Source organism: Engystomops pustulosus, chromosome 6 (assembly GCF_040894005.1).
Source record: "Engystomops pustulosus chromosome 6, aEngPut4.maternal, whole genome shotgun sequence".
In the NCBI taxonomy this organism is placed as follows: Eukaryota; Metazoa; Chordata; class Amphibia; order Anura; family Leptodactylidae; genus Engystomops; species Engystomops pustulosus.
Window position 1 is genome coordinate 145,599,034 of NC_092416.1, and position 19,340 is coordinate 145,618,373.

Genomic DNA, 19,340 nt, shown 5'->3' on the forward strand with positions numbered 1-19,340 from the left:
GGGTGTGGAGTGGTGCTGTGCCGCACGTTGCGAGCACCGTACCGCTCCCGTTGGGCTCCGTGCGGCCTTTGCTGTCTATGGGGGACGTATGTTGGCCGTATATACGTCCCCCATAAAGCAATGTGAATGTAGCCTTAGTGTAGCTGTGTTAATATGTCTTAATATATAAATTATTGAGCTAAACTTGATTCAGTTGATGGGGTAGGTTGTTACTGACATCTGGTGAGAATTTCATGTTAATAGCTTACTCTAGAAATAATATTTACCGTACTTAGAAATCTGTGACATGCTCAATCCTTATTTCACCTGCAGCTCTCTGTGGAGTAGTTCTTCCTCTGTAGCTTTAAGATGTTTGCACACAGGGTAGCGGTGACAGCTGAGAGGAGTGGAGGGGGGTAAGGCTCCAGCGGGAACCAGTCCAGAAGCTTCCTGTATAAATTATCAGGCAGTATCTTTCACTTTCATTTCAGGCTAAGACTTACGCAGCTCCTAATCCTTATCTGGTTTCTCGACTAATTTCTCTAAGATTTTGGATTTCTGCTGGTAAGTTGACTGTTTATTGGTAGCTCTGTGTATTGTGTGCTAGTAGATCTGTTTGTTTAGAAACTTTATATCTATAAGTTGTACCTATTGTCTTATTTCCTTGGGTACAGGCCCAGGTGACATATTCCAGGCTTTGATGTTCATCTGATTATGGATTTTGAGACCGAGAAACCACCCACTTCTATTATTTCCCCTGAAGAAAGCAACTTTTCAAAGGTCATCTTTATAAATGTGAAACAATCCTATCCCCCCAATACTGATGTTCGGTGCAAATTTTGTAAAGATGAAAGCTTTACCTGCAACCCAAAAGACTGGATTGGAATATTTAAGGTAAGTGTGAATGTATCATACACTACACTTCAGGACACATGCCTTTGTATCTCCAACAGATGTATATTGTTGAACTGCATAGGGCAGCATGGTGGCTGATGGGTAGCACTACAGCCTTGCAGTGCTGGGGTCCTGGGTTCAAGTCCTACCCAGTTCAACATCTGCAAAGAGTTTGTATGCTCTCTCCGTGTTTGCGTGGGTTTCCTCCCACACTCCAAAACATACTGGTAGGTTGATTATATTGTGAGCCCCACTGGGGACAGGGACAGATTTAGCAAAACACTTCGTAGTGCTGCGTAATCTGAGTGTGCTATATAAATAAATTATTATAGAGGGAAAGGATATAAGTTACATCTGGCAGTGCTCGTCTTTAGGATAAGTTACATACATACAAGTAAGAATCTGAGTTGAATCATATGATCTCCTGTGATGGACCTGTTGACAAGGTTGGGTTCCCTCTGGATGCACACAAAATGGATTAGCCACTGTAGTCTGTATCTAACCTTGATCCAATCAGAATCATTCACTTTATCTAGATCTTCAGAATACAAAATTGTGGCTGAAGTATGAATTTTTTGAGATTGAGTAACCTCCACGCATGTTAAGTGTGGAGGGGTGTGACCATGTGTGGAGTGGGCCACGGTGCCTGCACAATTTCTAAAAGCCTGTGAGTTTTAAGAAAAAAAAACTGTTTTGCCCAGCAATGTGACCGCCAAACACAGCTCTAACCATCTTGATTCATCCACCGGGACAGGGGGCGTTGGCCTCTATCAAACATCAGCGTTCGTATGTTAACTTCCTCCCTATATTTTTATGTCATGCAAGATAATTTACCGTATATACTCGAGTATAAGCCGACCCAAGTATAAGCCGAGACCCCTAATTTTACCACCAAAAACTGGGAAAAACCTATTGACTCGAGTATAAGCCGAGGGTGTAGTATACAGCCAGCCCCATGAGGTATATAGCCAGCCCCCATGACCAGCCCCCATGAGGTATACAGCCAGCCCCCATGAGGTATACAGCCAGCCCCCATGAGGTATACAGCCAGCCCCCATGAGGTATACAGCCAGCCCCCATGAGGTATACGCTACCCATTTTATTATAGGTTGGTCAAAATGATGTATGCTTAATAATATCTGTATGACATGCTGTGATACTCATGCAGGTCCTGGGGCCCACCAAGCTCAGGGGCCCACCAGTGGATGCACCTGTGAGCCAGTCATAACCTTTCATGTATGGTACTGCGTTGGTAGTCATCAGCCACTAGGGTTACAGGTGGCCTGTAAAGTTGTGATGACAACTAATAAGGAAATGCTTGCCTATTGGTACATTTTTCTTTTTATGCAACATAGAAATTGCTAAATTATTGGCAGCAAATCACTATAGGTAATATAACATACCCCTAGGTAAAGGTATGTTAAGGTGGTCAAAATGACCATTTTAAAGGGTTATTATTTTTCTCCTTAAAGGAAACCTAAGAAAACTGGTGTACAAGACCTGACACAGACTGGTTGCCCACAAGTGAGTTTGTTCTGACAAGCCAACTACAAAGCTTGAAGCTACAGCACAGAACTGATATGCTGAGTTCAGTGCAGCAGTTGTAGGTTCGGTCCCGTCATCTTGTACTCGCACTTGTGGGAACAAACTCGCTTGTGAGTAGCTGGCCTAAGAGAGAAAGTGCTGCTAATGAAACACTCTAGCGAGACTGCCCGAGGGCTGACTAAACCGGTAGCGTGTGGGGTTATTCCCACCAAGGAAGTAGAGACTGCTGAGACTAAGGTGTAAATAACATGCTGTAGTTACTGTCAGTGTGAACAAAGGTGAAATTAAAGTAATCCAAAATCAAAGGCAAAGGCAGCTCTCCTGTAACAGTGGGAATTTTACAGCCAGATTCTTGGCATTGATATCTCCAGAGTAATCAACATGAGCAGCGAGGAAAATATCCAGCAAAAAAAACCTTTTATAACATAATATTAAAAACCTACCATAGCATGACATGAAGATTATAGCTGATTGAGGTCAAAGCAACACCCAAGCATTAGATCTCTCCATGTCTATCCTGGATGTTATTTGGTGAATTGTATTTAATATGTTTTCCAGTCAAAGTCATAGGGGCACATTTACTTACCTGTCTGATGAATTTCACAGAAAATGTATTGTCCGACGATAATGCACTGTGCCGCGATTCACTATATATCCTGCATGTGTCGCTTCCTCGCTCAGGTCCACTGGCGTCCACCTTCTTCTTCCTGGTGCATGTAAGTGCATTGTCTTGCAACACAACTTGAAAGTTAAATCCCGCGCTCATTCCGAATCAGTCGGATCATCCAACAGCACGCCTCCCAATTTGTGTCGCATGGAAGCCAGGGCAACTGCGCCAAAAAACGATCGCGTGCAACACAATCCCAGTGCAGACCTGTTAAGTACCTGTCAAAATGGTGCAATCCCAGAAAAAAGCAAAAAGTCAGATGAAACTGCCATCCGCAACCCTTAATAAATAAGCCCCACAGTGTCGCCTTTCCCCATCACACTATTCCGAAATAATAAGGTGTACTATTATGTAATATATTTTAGCATCTCCTCATCTGCTCATCATGTGACGTCCAAAGAAGAATACATTTGGGGTAACATCCTAAGAATTCTTTGCAGTGAAAGGGTAATGGGTAGACACTGGGGAACAGCCCTATTGTACTAATTACATCCAGGTTACTATATACTTTTGTCTATACCAAATGTAGGTTCCATATATTTTGGCTTTCCACTCATAGGGAACATGGACGGGTAAAGTCTCTACCTTTGTTTGATTACATGTATTTTTATCTTCATTCATATCTTGTGAACTTTGTTACTAGAAGTTACCAGGTATATAAAACAGAAAGGTCAGCAGATTTCTGTAATCCTGTTACACTACAATTTTCGAGAAGTGACAATTGTGCAATAAGGTGTAAAAACTGATATGGCTTATAACCAGCTCTCATTTTATATAAGATCTGTCTTGTGCCTTTCAGTTGAAGGGAACCTGTAATCAGAAATTTGTCTAATAAACCACTAGCAGTATGTTGTAAACCAAATGAACACCTTCTAGATAATGTTCCTTTCATGGCCCAGTGTATTTGTATCATCTAGAAAATCAACTTCAAAGTGAGAGGTAAATTGGTTGTATAAAGTCAAGGAGGTGGAGAATTGAATGCTGAAGTCAAGCTTTCCTTGCCTCAGAACAGCCCTTTCATTCTAATGCTAACCATATCTCCTGAAGTCTGCCAAATGATGTCAATCACAGGGGAAAAAGGGGTAAAAGGTGGGGAAAGCTTGACTTTAGTGTTAAAGTCTCCGCCTTCTTGACTGCATACAACTGCAACATCCCCCACTGGGGCCTAGCCTTTTCTTGGGGCCTGGAGGAAGTCGGAATACCACAGTGGCTGGCAGTTGCGGCCTAGAGAGAAGAGGAGCCGCCGGGACCTACCCCGAAGATCGGAGCCTCGCGCTAAAGATCGGGACCTGCGCCAACAATCCGGACACCGGAGGGTGAGTATTACGTTTTTTATTTTTTTGGGCAGGAGACTGGCTGTATGCTCGAGTCAATAGGTTTTCCCAGTTTTTGGTGGTAAAATTAGGCTTATACGGTATACAGTATATACTGTATATATATTCCAGAAGGAACAAATTCCAAACTATATACAGCGCTGTTTCGACATCATGTGATTAGGCTTCCATGATGATAAGGGGGCTGCCTTAACAAGAGCAAAGTGTTTTCCTTAGCCCATCCTGGAAAACTTATTTGCATATTTCCCAAGTGGAGGAGATTAATGGGAGATTTCACATAAAAGAGGAAAAATTCTAGAAAAGACCTTTCATACCCTACCGGAGGGGGCAATTAGTTTAATGGGATAAAATATGGTGAAAGTGTTCTTTTAACTAGAATAGTTCCCTACTGTTTTGATATTTGCAGGTGTCGCTTGGTGATGTTTGCTTTGGTGTTGAGTGTAGACTATGCCAAATTCCTTAACAGGGTGTGTTGCTAGATCCGATGCAAGAGAAGTTAATGGAGGTTTTACTGTATTAGTGTATTGTAATGTATTAGTATTAGTGTAGTGTATGGTGTATAAGTGTTAAAAGAAACTAAAACAACTTCCAAAATGTAATAAAACCTCTACTTTTCTGAAATGAGACGGCATGGCATTCTGGTCTGGACATTGCCTTGTACATTGTAGAGGGCAAAACTATAGATGCAAATCCATAATAACAAATGATGGGATAATATTACCCAACCCTGTCCCAGCATCTGATGGAAATAGAATGAAATGTCTCTGTGCTCACATGGGCTTATGTCTCTGGCTTAAAACCGAGTCAGCTGCCACCATGAGGAGGAACCCAGGCGCCTGACATGTCTGCTATTAACAACAGTATTTTTATATCAACTGCTTGAAAGAGTTTATTCTTTGGATTCCCCTCCCTAAAAATAGTCACAGACTATCAGATCCACAATTGACCCATTCAATAAAAAAATCCATTAAAACAATTAAAGATGTACAGGCAGTCCCCGGGTTACATACAAGATAGGGACTGTAGGTTTGTTCTTAAGTTGAATTTGTATGTAAGTCGAAACTGTATACTTTATAATTGTAGTTCCCGACAATTTTTTTTTTTTGCCCCAGTGACAATTGGAGTTTCAAATTTTTTTGCTGTAATTGACCAAGAATTATCAATAAAGCTTCATTGCAGACAATTTTAAGCTGATTATTGCAATCTGGGACTATTTTAAAGCATCCAGAGAGCTTCACCAGAGGTCACAGTGGGCAGAGGGGTCCGTCTGTAACTATGGGTTGTCTGTAAGTCGGGTGTCCTTAAGTAGGGGACCGCCTGTACACATAATTAAAGATGTTAATGTCATGTTACATTTAGCATAGAGTGATCTCTATAGGAAACTAAAAATGGTTGGTCCTTAAACTTGCAGAATAGCGATGGATATGCTCCTTAGTTTTACGTAAATTGGGTCACAAGATGTCTTATTGAAGTCACTTCAGGGTAAATCTGACACATGGTAGAGTGTGGATATGAGAACTGGGAGAAGTGTGGAGAATGGGATTAACATTTGGCTGATACATTTCCTGGAGTGGAAAAGATGAAGAAATCACGCAATAAAAGCTACATTGTAAAAGTTGTAGTGTAAGCCTGCATGTTTTGACAAGTGCTAGCTGTTGTTTCAATGGCTATAAAAGGGAACCTGTCATCGTGATGGTTATTTTAGCTGGTGATAGGTTCCAAGAGCTATGTTATGCTGATTTTAAAAATACCTCTGTCATCATTTTGAATCATTACAGTAATTTATATAAGTTTAGTTCACATTACCTGGTTCCCTGCCAGCGGCCTGTAATGAGTCCCAGGGCAGCTGCAGCCTGTGTCAGTCTCCTTTACTCCAGACTCGTGCAACTCCCCCTTCCCACTTTCTGTCATGTGCATTAAGCAGGCAGGGGAGAGAGGGGGATGGCATGGAAGAGAGGAAGAATGCATGAGGATACAGGGGCACACACGGCCTGCAGTTGCCCCTCCCTTGGGAATCACCACATGCTGCTGGCAGGGAGCCAGGTAATGTAATATAAACTATTTTAAACTAACGAAATGATTCAGAATGCTAACAAAGGTGTTTTTAATAACAGCATAGCATAGGCTCTTGGAATCTGTCAACAGTTAAAAATGACATTCATGGTGACTGTTGCGCTTGGGGCTCCTCTGCCATGAGGCAGGATGAAGGTCCCACCTCAGGCGGCAAATGTAAAGCCCTGAAGGGGGCGGCTGAACAGCTGTGGGTGATTTGGACAGACACCCCAATCACCCACCAGCAGTATAGACCTGCCACTGGCATAGTATGTCTTCACACATTTCTGTAAATGGAAAAATAAAAAAGTTATAGCCTTTTGAATGAGGGGAGAAAAAACAGAAACACAAAAACATAGAAAAGTGTCCTGAGTCCTGAAAGGGTAAAACCAGTTGCATGGTACTGAAAAAAATGTATTTAAAGTTTATTAACAAAAATGAAACACATTTAACTACAAAAATTAAACCTATTTTTAAATAAAAAAAGTAAGTGAAACCAAAACTAAGTGAAACAATTCACGTGAAACAAAAACTAAACATACGGTACTGATGTTTGGTATTGCCACAAATGCAATGACCTTCAACATAAAATGTCACAAACTGTACAGTAAAGATAGTGGAAAAAAAGGACACAAAAAGTGAGAAAAATTTAATATAGAAAATTAGAATAAATAAAAACACACCCTGCTAACATAAGCCATAATTTGGTACCTTGACACATATAAAAAGTTAAGATCCTTAAAAAGTAGCAACACAAAATCAAATTATTTCTCAGAAAAAAAGTTTTGGTCCAAATGTCATAAAACATCTTAAATCCAGAGATATATACACACATTTGACTTCACGATATAGGTTATTCAATAAGCTTTATGTCAGACAAATATGAAGCAATTCAAAAACACAGCAGGTCCTGCAAAAAAAAAAAAAAATGTAAAGCAATGCTTGACTATTAAGGTGAAAAATACTTGTACAATGTAACTAAATCCATAATAAATAGAACATATTTCGAATGACCTTGAAACCACCTTCCTGTCCACTATCGTAAAGTGAGGTCTGATTTGTGCTTGTTTTCTATATCTCACTGAAGGTTGGATGGAAAACTACCAGAGAATATTTCACCTGGATCTCAACGCGGAACAGCGTGGAGAACACTGTGCTATTCACAGGTAAGAGACGGGTGTATATCCAGAGTCATAGCAGAGGCTTGTATACAGCAACACAGGTCTGTCACTTTATGTCAGCAGTATGTGTTATCTAGTGCCCCACAGAGTATAAAAAGGTCACAATTTACTCATCAGGGAGTAGCGTCTCCCAATCTACAACAAGGAAATAATAATCTGCTTACGTTTTAGCAGACTCATTCCAAGGTATTTTTTCACATCAGATGCAATCTGCTGAACATTCAATTTTTGTTATTAAAGGCTCAATGTACCATTACCCTTAAAGGGAACCTGTCAGCAGAGTTTACCCCACAACCCCCTCATGAAATGTATGAAATGTCCTTTCTAGATTTTTTTTTCTCTTATGCGAAATCTCTTGTGAAGTCTTTCATATAAAACGTATGGTTCTGTGATGTACATAAACAGAGATACAGGCAGATAAAGGGAACCTGTCAGGGCAGTTAGGGACACTGAACTACCCACTTGTCAATTAGTTTTTCCATTTTTACATGAATTTTGGGAGATTTTCTTTCTAGATAAATGGGTCAAATTTGACATAAAACAGGAAATTCTAGAAAGGACATTTCATACAATAGTATGGTAGTTTATTAATACAGTCAAATTTGGTAAAATTTTTACCAACATTTTAATGCACCTATTTCTTGTAAAGCATGAAAACACTGGCGGGCTATGGAGCTATACAGCATATAGTTGCACAAAAATCCTGCTCTATAAATAGGAGCCAGTCCTGTTAAAGACACTGGATCAGAACTCAGGAGCTCCATCCCACAGTAGTCATAACTCTACCAGATTTAGAGATAAGCTCAAGGGGCTTTAGCTGATTTCGAGAACTTTGCTAAGAAATTGCAGGATATATATCTATTTTTTTTTTTTACTAAATGTTGACCAAAGTTATAAATTGCTCAACACTTACTCATAGATCCAGGCACTGTGACTGTGGTTATCTTTTTAGGTTTGTTATCCATGGCCTTCTTCCTTCTAAAATCAAGTTACCTAACCCTAACTATGCTAATGAGCCTGGGGGACTACCCTGGCTTTACAGGCTGTTATACCGGTTCTCGCCCAGAGCTCTGAAAATGCAGCAGGAAGTGCTAAGGGAGCAGGGTAGAGGGTTAGTCAGTATAAGAGTCTATGAAGTCAGGTAGCCCCTTAAGCTAATTAGCATAATTTAAAAGAGGATTTTAGAAGGAAGGAGGCCATGGATAACAAATAAAATGTTATCACTAAAGTCATGGTATATGGATCTATGAGTTTATCATGCTTGATTTTAGATGGTATATTTCATTTTAAAGAAGACCTGTCACTCTACCTTAATTTTTCTGATATGCAAACTAGCTTACTTGACTCTTTTATTCAAGATATGACTCTTGTTTTCTCCCTGGCTGCCAGTGAACCACACCCCCTTATTTTGACTGACAGCTGTGTGTCTCTTCCAATCACTGCCCTGCCTCCTTGTTCCTGATTAACAGGAACTAGTAGTTAGGGACTGTCTGCCAATATTCAACTACAGACATATACAGCTCTGTTTACTTAAATGACTTATAATTGCATACATTTTATTACACAGTGCCTTACATGGACCAGGGTGATGTCATCTAAGGTTATTTACCCTTTACATTTCCAAAATTTACCCAATATATGTATGTGATTAAGTGAAATCACAGCATGAGTGCATGGAGGATGGGGAGGAGTAGAGGTCTATGGTGGCATGCTACCTGTCTACTCAAGTGAGAAGACATGTGATACATTTGGCAAATGTAAAGGATATAGGACTTTAGATGACACCCTGGTCACATGAAGTGTTGAATAGTAAGGAAGCATAAGAGATTGTGAGGAATAGATGGGAGGGGCTGGTCAAAAAGGACACGCCCGCTCTGATGTCAGGCAATCTACTATAAAGTTGATTTTATGGGGATGTAAGTCAGTCATTAGGGCTCTATGGGAACCCGCCACTAGCTGTATTGGTGCAAATTTGGTGAGAGGTTCCTTTTAAGGAGCAGATTCTACTTTATACTTTTGTGTGCAGTGTATGGGAGATATGATAGCATCTGGCATATTACCTTTAAAAATATGTTTAACATATTTAACAAAAAAGTAGCATTTTCTGCAGACACCTCCCAAATGCAGATGCCTATTTTCAGATGGGGTTTACCCCTTTCAGGCAGAGACCAGAAAATATAGAAAATCCTAGTTCATTTTGGATTATTGTCAAGGTGCTTTTTGTATTGCCTAATAATTTTTTGCTTTATATGTAGGGTACTTGAAAATTAGGTTTCTAAACAAAGAGAGGAATTTTAATCCATGGCCACTAGAAAAAAAATGTTTATACTTGGGGATAAATGGATATTGCACATGGAATCATCTCTGTGATCTCGGCACCTACACTCGTGGCAGTAAATCCAGTTTAGTAGGTGCATCCATAGTAAAGTAAGCGTGTACTACATCGGCTTCACTAATGACTGCACATGGTTGAGAGCTCCGGACTGAGGTAAGTATATCTTCTTTTAAATTGGGGCCACAAACAGAAATAATAAAGTGATTTGAAACACTAAACATCCAGGCCATAAGGACCTTGCGGGGTTTTAAATGGATACTTATTTTAGACATGAGTTTTTCAGTATTACATTAAATATGTAACATGAGTCATGCGTAGTGAGGAGCAGGAACGACCCTTAGGGTTAGGGTCCGTGCAGAACATTGGAGGTTTAGGGTCCTTAACACCTGCAGTTGGAGCTGGCAGCGAGCGCTGATGTTAACTCTTAAATGCCACTTTGCTGGCAGTATATAAAAGGGGAATACCCTCGATCTATGGATGCAACAATCACAGGTATTACTAGTGGGGGTGAGTGTTGGTTACCCAAACCAAACCTTCAGGCTCAGCTGTACTCCTAAACACTTATTCCTAGTGATGAGAGGTTCTACAATAAAACCCCTACTTTTCTTTTTTTTTTCAAGCATACTACCTCCCAAAGGATGATGATGACTACCAGTTCTGCTATGTGGACCATAATGGAGAAGTGCGAGGAGCTAGCACTCCATTTCAGTTTCGTAACAATAATCCAGAAGATGAAGATGATATCATGATGGTGACAAGCGAGGTGCGATTTTGTATGTTTTTTTTTTCTTTGAGAATATCAATATAAACTATTCATGCAGGAACCATCATCATAATACTCAATACAGTGATATGCAAGCATGTGAAGCTACATATAGGGAACCTAGCAGTAAGGGACAGGCTTCAGTGCCAACAGTGTCCCTTCTTCTAAACTTATGGGGGTCATAGAGTCAGAGGTTGAGACCTCTAGAGGATTATTTTGTAATTTATAGGTTCAAACCAATTCTAAGTATTTTTCATGTTTGTGGCAACTAAGCAATATTACTAACAACTAGTTAAAGGGGGTCTTCTGCTTAAAACTGTTGTATGCTGTAGTTTTAGGGTCTCCATTCAGTATATAGTTGAGATTATATAGAACAATTGTATGCTGTGGGTTCTGGGTGTCACATAGGTCATCAATATCATAAATGGCTCCTAGCCAAGAAAACCCCTTTAACTGAAAGATATTCTCATACTGAAGTGTCTAAAAGAATTGCACAAAAATAGTTGGAGAGAGCTGTACACCTGGACAGATCCTTTACCCAAAATTTCAACTATGCCTATATCAAGCTGATGGCTTCTTCCTAGCTTGAGGTCTAGCCTGATATATCTATCAGACCTTCTTATAAAATCAACTTCAGTTTATCCTGAAGAGGATGTGCACTTCCTGGTTGTGACATCATCTAAGGACACTGAGGGCAGAGCATCTTCCCTTACTTCCCATAAGGCTGTCTACTTGCAGTTGTAGCACACAGATCCTTGTAATTACTGAGCAGAGACCAGAACTAGCACCCTGCACAGCCCTCACCACCTCGCTCCATGCACTGCATCTCCTGATCTCTCCTCTTTTACTGTATGGATTTTTCTTAGCAACCAGAATGGCAGGGTAACAGGGGAGGGCAGAAACAACACCATAGCAGAGAAACTTCTGCAATAAAGTAATGAAAGTATATTGAAACAATGTTACTGCAGCTATAGAAAAAAACATTCTAAACTTTGTAAACAGTTGTACTTTAAATATTTTATAAAAAGTCCTTCCGAATATCAGTTCCATCATTGTCTGACTGCAGAGCCGTGTTTAGCCAAGGTAAGAGATAAACTGGAAGGCTCCTACCTCAGCCAATTGTCTTAAAGAGAGACATAATTGTCGCATGTCCCATGTTAAAGGTGCACCAAAAAAAGTTGGTGCACTCTGTCAGGGCAGTGCAGGGGACGCCAGATTCATGAAGAACGTGTGCCACAAATCATGAATCTGGTGCCCTCTGCACACTACACAGGATAACTGCACATACTGCAGTTTGTACTGTTTTGCTAAATGTGGGCCATGGGGTATTGAGGAGCTCCAGCCGAGTCCTTGGGGCACTTCTTGAGAACATTTAATCAGATGAGTACTAAATGTAAAATGAGACAAAATCTGACCAAAAGATAGAAAGAAATGAATCAATATGTATTTATTTTTTCAATGATTAGCTTGTAAATTTCTCTTCATTGGTTAGTTTAGTTTAACCATTAGTGGTTAGTTTATGTATGCATAGGATTAATATAGCTACAATAAAAGTATTTCTGGCCAAATGCATTTATATCAATTTTTTTTTTTATCAGATTGAGATGAAGAAGTTAATTGAAGAAAATGTTGAACTCCAGGTAAGATATTTCTGTTGTAGATTAGATATTTCTGCTGTAGGCCGGGCGGGGGCGTAAGTGCTTCTGCCCTATGTATTTGCTATAATTTACTCTCCACTAGGAACTTGGCAGAGACTATAGCTAAAATTTCAGCTAGGTCAGACCTGGTATAAACGGGTCTGACCAGTCAGAGATTGCTGACGGATCTACTATGAGACCAGAGCTTCTTAGTAGATTTGGGCTTGGAGGGAATATTAAGAATGGCGTGAAAAATGCCAGTCTTAAATCTTCACACATTGCAAATGCATCAGTCAAGACACACAAGTTTACCCCAGATCGCATGCATTGCTATGTTTTGGTGAAACGCAAATGCGTATGCAAAAGCATTGTGTGAACACATCATCAAGTTGAGGGATAACACGTATAATTTGTTCAAGTTGCCACATTAACACAATAAAATCCAAATCGGAACTAAACCGTCCATAGGAAACTAAACTGCAAAGAGTTTGTATGTTCTCTCTGTGTTTGCATGGGTTTCCTCCAGGTCCTCCAGTTTCCAACAACACTCCAAAACACATTGGTAGGTTGATTAGATTGTGAGCCCCATGGGGACAGGGACTGATTTGGCAAGCTCTGTGCAGCTCTGCGGTATTTGTAGGTGCTATATAATTAAAGAATTATTATTATTATTATTATTATTTATTATTATTATCAATTAAACTTTGAAATGTCTTTGGTAGAAACTTGTGACCAAGGTGACCGAGGAACGTTCAGTACTTCATAATGAAAATGAGAACCAGAAGCAGAAGATCCAGAATCTTCAGGATGATCTGGTGAACTTAACAGAGAAGTTACAGCGGCTGGAACCAGAATATATGGTAATGTTCCATGCTCCAATGCCTCATACGTTTATACAATGTATATTTATAGGGGCTGTCCACTGTGGAGCAGGGGATCTCATAAATCAGCTGTAATATATAAAGTCAACAAGTAGAATTTATAGGTTGGACTTGAAGGACTGATGTCTTTTCTAACCCATACTATACTATGAAGGGACTACCTAAATAAATTCTTTATTATTAAATAATTGTGACTAAGTCAAGTGTAATTCATAGGTTCTGATTTAATATAATTAGCCATTGATATTCATTAACAAGTATCACATATTAGGCATTTGTCATGGGTATAACTAAGGGAGGCTCGGGCCCCCTTCCCCTTAGACATAAAAGATACATACTTATATACACATTCATAAACTCATACACACAAGCCAGTAGTGCAATATAAGTACCCATATATGGCTTCTCCATTGGTTCAAGAACTGAATGACAACTTCTCTGGCCGTGACCTAACCATGCAGAATTCACTGCCATATGTCTTAAGCGCCATCAGCATTTCCACACTGCGCCCATAAAGATACCACAGTATGATGTCACCTGGATAACAATCTATATACCCCTCATAAAACAAGTGACTATGCTGTACCCCCTGCATATATCATATGCCATGCTGTATACCCCCAAAAAACATATGTCCATGCTGTATACCCCCAAAAAACATATGTCCATGCTGTGCCCTGCACATACCAATAAGTGTACCCTAGCTCTATAAAAATACTGTTTTCCTGTGTATAATATACAATGTTAACCATCAATATAGTAATATATTCTATGAATATTCAAATCTCCCCAGAATTAATTATATTAAAGAATAAGATGATTGAAAATGTATCCTCCAAAACAATTAATGATATGTACAGGAACAGAATAATGACACATTGTAACCTCCCACCCACCCAATAAAGAATTGCACCCCCCCCCCAATAAATTATGTATTGTCTATCCCACAATATATTGGCCCTCATCACTAATTATAAATTCTAAATGTTTTATACAGTTTTATTATTAATAATTGATATACATGGCCACCCCCGTAATCATAACTTATTCACAAGTCCCCCCTAAAAAATGAAGTGAAGAACCCCCAAATCAATAAATTATTTACAGGGCCATTTGAATATTATATACTGTGCCCCATAAGAAATTAGATTTACAGATACCCTCATGCAATAAATGACATTCTGTATAATTAGTTTATAGTGGCCAGTCATAAAATAAAAATCAAACTTACCTGCTTGTCTCCTTTGCCCCCGATTGTCTCAGTCTGTCCGGGGTCCGGCAGCCCCACACAGGCAGCATGTGGAAGACGTTACCATATTGCGCTGTCTGTCTTAACACCATTTAGAAGACCTAATATTCTTTAGAAAATTCATTTAGGGAAACATTTTGTTTTATTTTAGTTTTGATAATTGTTTTATGTACAATTAGTGTATATATACCTATATTTTGTATGAATTATTATTTTATATACTGCAGGAGCTGACAGTCCAAAGCAAGAATCTGGAAGAGGATAACAAAACAATGAAACAAACCATTCAATCCCTAGACTCAGAACTGCAGATGTAAGTTTGTGCCGATCACTTTGGATGTAGATACATATAGTTCCCTTTGTCCTATTAAAGCTCTGAAAACCCCATTGAGGGATATGTTCCCCATGTAAGGATATGCTTCCATACAGAACCATGTGTAATAAAATACATACAATGCGTTTATCTGTCTTATCCATTTTCATAGGCAAAGGAGACAGGAGGAGAAATTACTTTTAGAAATCAAGGAGATGGAGAAGATAAACGATAACCTGCAGGAAGAGAAGAAGCACTTTGAGGTCAGAGAAGATAAAACATACATCTATATACTATATATAAATCTCTGTGCTTAAAGGAGGTTCCTCATTATCCAAAGCATAGGCAGTGGCTCAGTGGTTAGCACTACAGCCTTGCAGCGCTGGGGACCTGGCTTCAAGTCGCATCTAGGTCAACATTAGTTTGTTCTCTTTGTGTGGGTTTCCTACGGGTCCTCCAGTTTCCTCCTACACTCCAAAACATACTGGTAGGTTGATTAGATTGTGAGCCCCATGGGGACAGGGACCGATTTGGCAAGTTCTGTGCAGCGCTGAGTAATCTGTGTGCGCTATACAAATAAAGGATTATTATTAGGGGATAAATGTATGACACTAGTCTAATGCACACTTCTCACAGAAATCTTCTAGTTGGTTCCAGTTTGTTTTTTGTATTTACAGAAACTGCAAAGTTACATGAAGACGCTTGAAGAAGAAAAGGAGAAGCTGGAGTCAGCGCTGAAGCTGTAGGTTTCTAATGAATTGTGTTCTTTCCATCATTTTTGCAGTTTTTTTTTTTAGTATGTCCATGTTCATATGATTCCTGAACTGGAAGTAATAACCGGATGGCTTATTCCATGCAGACAAACTACAGCATCAGTTTACGATTCCACAATAATACTTTACCCCTTTGCTTTATTTAAGTCGGTCATGGTACATTGCCTCACTATGCCTTTAAAATATACAAGCGCCCAATTTGAAGTGTTTGGCTAGCATTAAGTAATAACGGCAGGATGGACCATCTCTCCATGATCAGTGAGGGCCGATACCCAAACACGGTAGAAATCACAGCCTCCACTACTGATAAGAGATGACGTTACAGCCAATTCTACACAGAGCATGTCTGGAAATTCAGCTCCACTCTAGAGGCTGCTGTACAGTCCATCACTCAAGCAAGTATAGAGCCTTCACTATCATTGTAAACAACCAGGACAACAAACATGTTACAAAAAAAGTTTGATTGTAACGAGTGAAAGAAAAAGGTGATATATTCCCTTTAAAGGGGTTTTCCACTCTTTCGCATAAATTGCCCATGTGCCTATACTGCTAATAACAATCCTTGTATTTCAGTGCCGATTCTAGGCTTTTTGCTGCCTGATGGATACATAATATAACTACTACCCCATATAACAGTTGGCCTGTTTTATATTCTATACATACCCACATTATATGGTGGGTAGTAAGTGTAGTACATGTGTATAAGTGACCGTAATTTAAACCACCACAATCTTTCTGTCCTCTTTAGACACAAAGAAAGGGAAATAAAATATCTATCAGACAAGGAGGAGCTGGAGAAATCTTTAGAGAAGTCTGTGGCTGAGAAGTGTTTCTTCCAGGTAGGTGGTCTGTATATTTGTAGATACTGAAGTTACATTTACAGACAATCCTTGAATTTAGTACACCAGACTCGCAGAGGACTCCTAGTTACAGATGTCTCTGTAACCTCTTGCTGGGTGCTTGTTAAATAGGGTTTACACATGCAAAGTCCTTGTTAACAGCAAATCTCTCAATGTAAGTATCATATATTTTGCCTGGGTCAACAATAATTCATCTTCATACAGTATTCATACACCATAATGTCCAGGCACTGCATAGGGGTCCATTTAAAATTCGGGATATCTTTATTATTCAACATCCATTAAAAATGTCTACAACTCCAACTTTTTAGCTAAAACGGGTTGGACAAATCGTGCAAAGATTTCTATTTTGCATTGAATATTAAAGAGGTAGTATTTGAATGTGTTTTTTTTTTATATGACTGAACACATTTTGGATTTTATATTTATGGGATAAATTTTCCCCTATTCCTATGGAGTGACATTTTGAGTTTATATATGGTTGCCATCCTAGCCTCAGGGCTAGGCCATGCCCTCTCTGGGTAATGGGAACAAAGGCTACTCCACACCCCAGTAGCCTATGTGATCCCTCCTACCTGCACATCCTTGGAACGCTCCTCACACTTCTGCCGTGGTCCCGGCTCCTCCAGAGCTCTGCTCATGCACAATAGCTCTAGCTTCTGAGCCGGGTGCTCCTGTCAGGTCTGAAGTAGGTGCTACTGCTCATGCACAGAGTTACAAAGGAACTAGGACTGAAGTGTCAGGAGCAGGGGCGTAACTAGGAGAGCTTGGGCCCCATAGCGGATATCTGCATGGGGCCCCCCTTCTCCTTCAAAAATATATACATATTTGTAAAGACATGATTATAAAGTCACATGCATTTACGCACTCATATATACACACACATTTATATATTATACACACATAGGGGCACATTTACTAAAAACAGTGCAGTGTGTACTATGTGCAGTTACCTGTTTAGTGTGCAGAGGGCGCCAGATTCAGGATTTCTGGTGCACGTTCTTCATGAATCTGGCGCCCACTGCACTGCCCTGACAGAAAGCACCACTTTTTTTGGTGCACCTTTAACATGGGACATGCAACACAATTCTTTTGAACTCTGTATGACTGAGCACCCCTTCCGTGTAGAAATTTGTGTCGCATGAAGACTAGTGCACTGCGCCACAAAAATGGTCGCATGCAACTCAAATGTGGTGCAGACACTTCTTAAATACCTGTGCAAGCAGTTTTCACTGGAAAGAATGTGCAAAGTCCGACAGAAAAGTGGCACACCGCCCTTATTGAATGTGCCCCTGTGTGTGTATAATGTGCGAACTTGCAGAAAGAATGGGTCAAAGAAGATAACATCTGAAACAATGTATCAAAATTTGGATAGACAAAAAGACAGATGTTATGAACAAAAAGTAACAAGTTTATTTAATGAAGGTCAAACATAGAGATAAAAACAATTAAAATTCCCATGATAGGGAAAACAGTGGACCCCTAGTGTCCAGCCCCAATACGTAGTACATACAATATGTGATAAAAATTAAGTGAAACACCAGAACACAGGTACACAGTACTGAATAGAAAATGTCTAGATCACATTACCAATGGATAGGGTGCCGGGCTGGAGAGACCAGGGGGTCACACATGCCACTGTTTTCCCTATCATGGGAATTTTAATTGTTTTTATCTCTGAGTTTGACCTTCATTAAATAAACTTGTTACTTTTTGTTCATAACATCTGTCATTTTGTCTATCCAAAATTTGGTGTGTGTATAATGTGTGTATATATGACTGCGTAAATGCATGTGATTTTATAATCATTAGAGATGAGCGAACATGCTCGTCCGAGCTTGATGCTCGGTCGAGCATTAGGGTACTCGAAACTGCTCGTTGCTCGGACGAATACTTCGCCCGCTCGAGAAAATGGCAGCTCCCGCCGTTTTGCTTTTTGGCGGCCAGAAACAGAGCCAATCACAAGCCAGGAGACTCTGCACTCCACCCAGCATGACGTGGTACCCTTACACGTCGATAGCAGTGGTTGGCTGGCCAGATCAGGTGACCCTGGGATAGACTAGCCGCTGCCCGCGCTGCTCGGATCATTCTCTGTCTGGATGCCGCTAGGGAGAGAGCTGCTGCTGGTCAGGGAAAGCGTTAGGCTGTTCTATTAGCTTACTGTTAGGCAGGAGTGATTCTCAAAGAACCCAACAGCCCTTCTTAGGGCTACAATAACGTTCTACTTTTTTTATTTTAATTTGCATCTAGTACCATTTTGTGAGGAATTAGCAGGGGGACTTGCTACCGTTGTGTTTAGCTCTTAGTGGCACACATATCCATAGCAAAGACCGAAGTGGGAAAATTTAGTAGGGGTTGGATTTCAATTAGGCACTAACTCAGTGTCATCTCATCTGGCATAGTAGTGTGCTTTGATACTTGGCTAGAAAATAGCCATAGGAGAATACAAAGAGCTTACTTACGCATACAGTAGCGTTCTATATATTTGATTTCTGGTTGATCTGCTGGTGGCTGTACTTTCTGCAGTGCATGTACTAGCCAATTCTGAGCAATTTGTAGTGAGACTTGCGACCGCTGTGTTCTGCGCTTAGTGACGCACATATCCATAGCAAAGACCGAAGTGGGAAAATTTAGTAGGGGTTGGATTTCAATTAGGCACTAACTCAGTGTCATCTCATCTGGCATAGTAGTGTGCTTTGATACTTGGCTAGAAAATAGCCATAGGAGAATACAAAGAGCTTACTTACGCATACAGTAGCGTTCTATATATTTGATTTCTGGTTGATCTGCTGGTGGCTGTACTTTCTGCAGTGCATGTACTAGCCAATTCTGAGCAATTTGTAGTGAGACTTGCGACCGCTGTGTTCTGCGCTTAGT

The 19,340-nt window shown here is 40.1% G+C and overlaps 1 protein-coding gene across 1 annotated transcript in view; it reads left to right on the forward strand.

The window, feature by feature from the left end:
- The first annotated feature begins 385 nt into the window (after positions 1-385).
- Positions 386-19,340, forward strand: part of CALCOCO2 (calcium binding and coiled-coil domain 2) — a 38,873-nt gene continuing 19,918 nt past the window's right edge. Inside the window, exons 1-10 of the mRNA XM_072111642.1 lie at positions 386-543; positions 654-873; positions 7,559-7,637; positions 10,608-10,750; positions 12,349-12,390; positions 13,110-13,247; positions 14,745-14,830; positions 15,003-15,093; positions 15,508-15,572; positions 16,352-16,442. Coding sequence (XP_071967743.1) covers positions 694-873; positions 7,559-7,637; positions 10,608-10,750; positions 12,349-12,390; positions 13,110-13,247; positions 14,745-14,830; positions 15,003-15,093; positions 15,508-15,572; positions 16,352-16,442 — 915 coding nt within the window. The 5' untranslated portion in view covers positions 386-543; positions 654-693. The remainder of the gene's footprint in view (positions 544-653; positions 874-7,558; positions 7,638-10,607; positions 10,751-12,348; positions 12,391-13,109; positions 13,248-14,744; positions 14,831-15,002; positions 15,094-15,507; positions 15,573-16,351; positions 16,443-19,340) is intronic.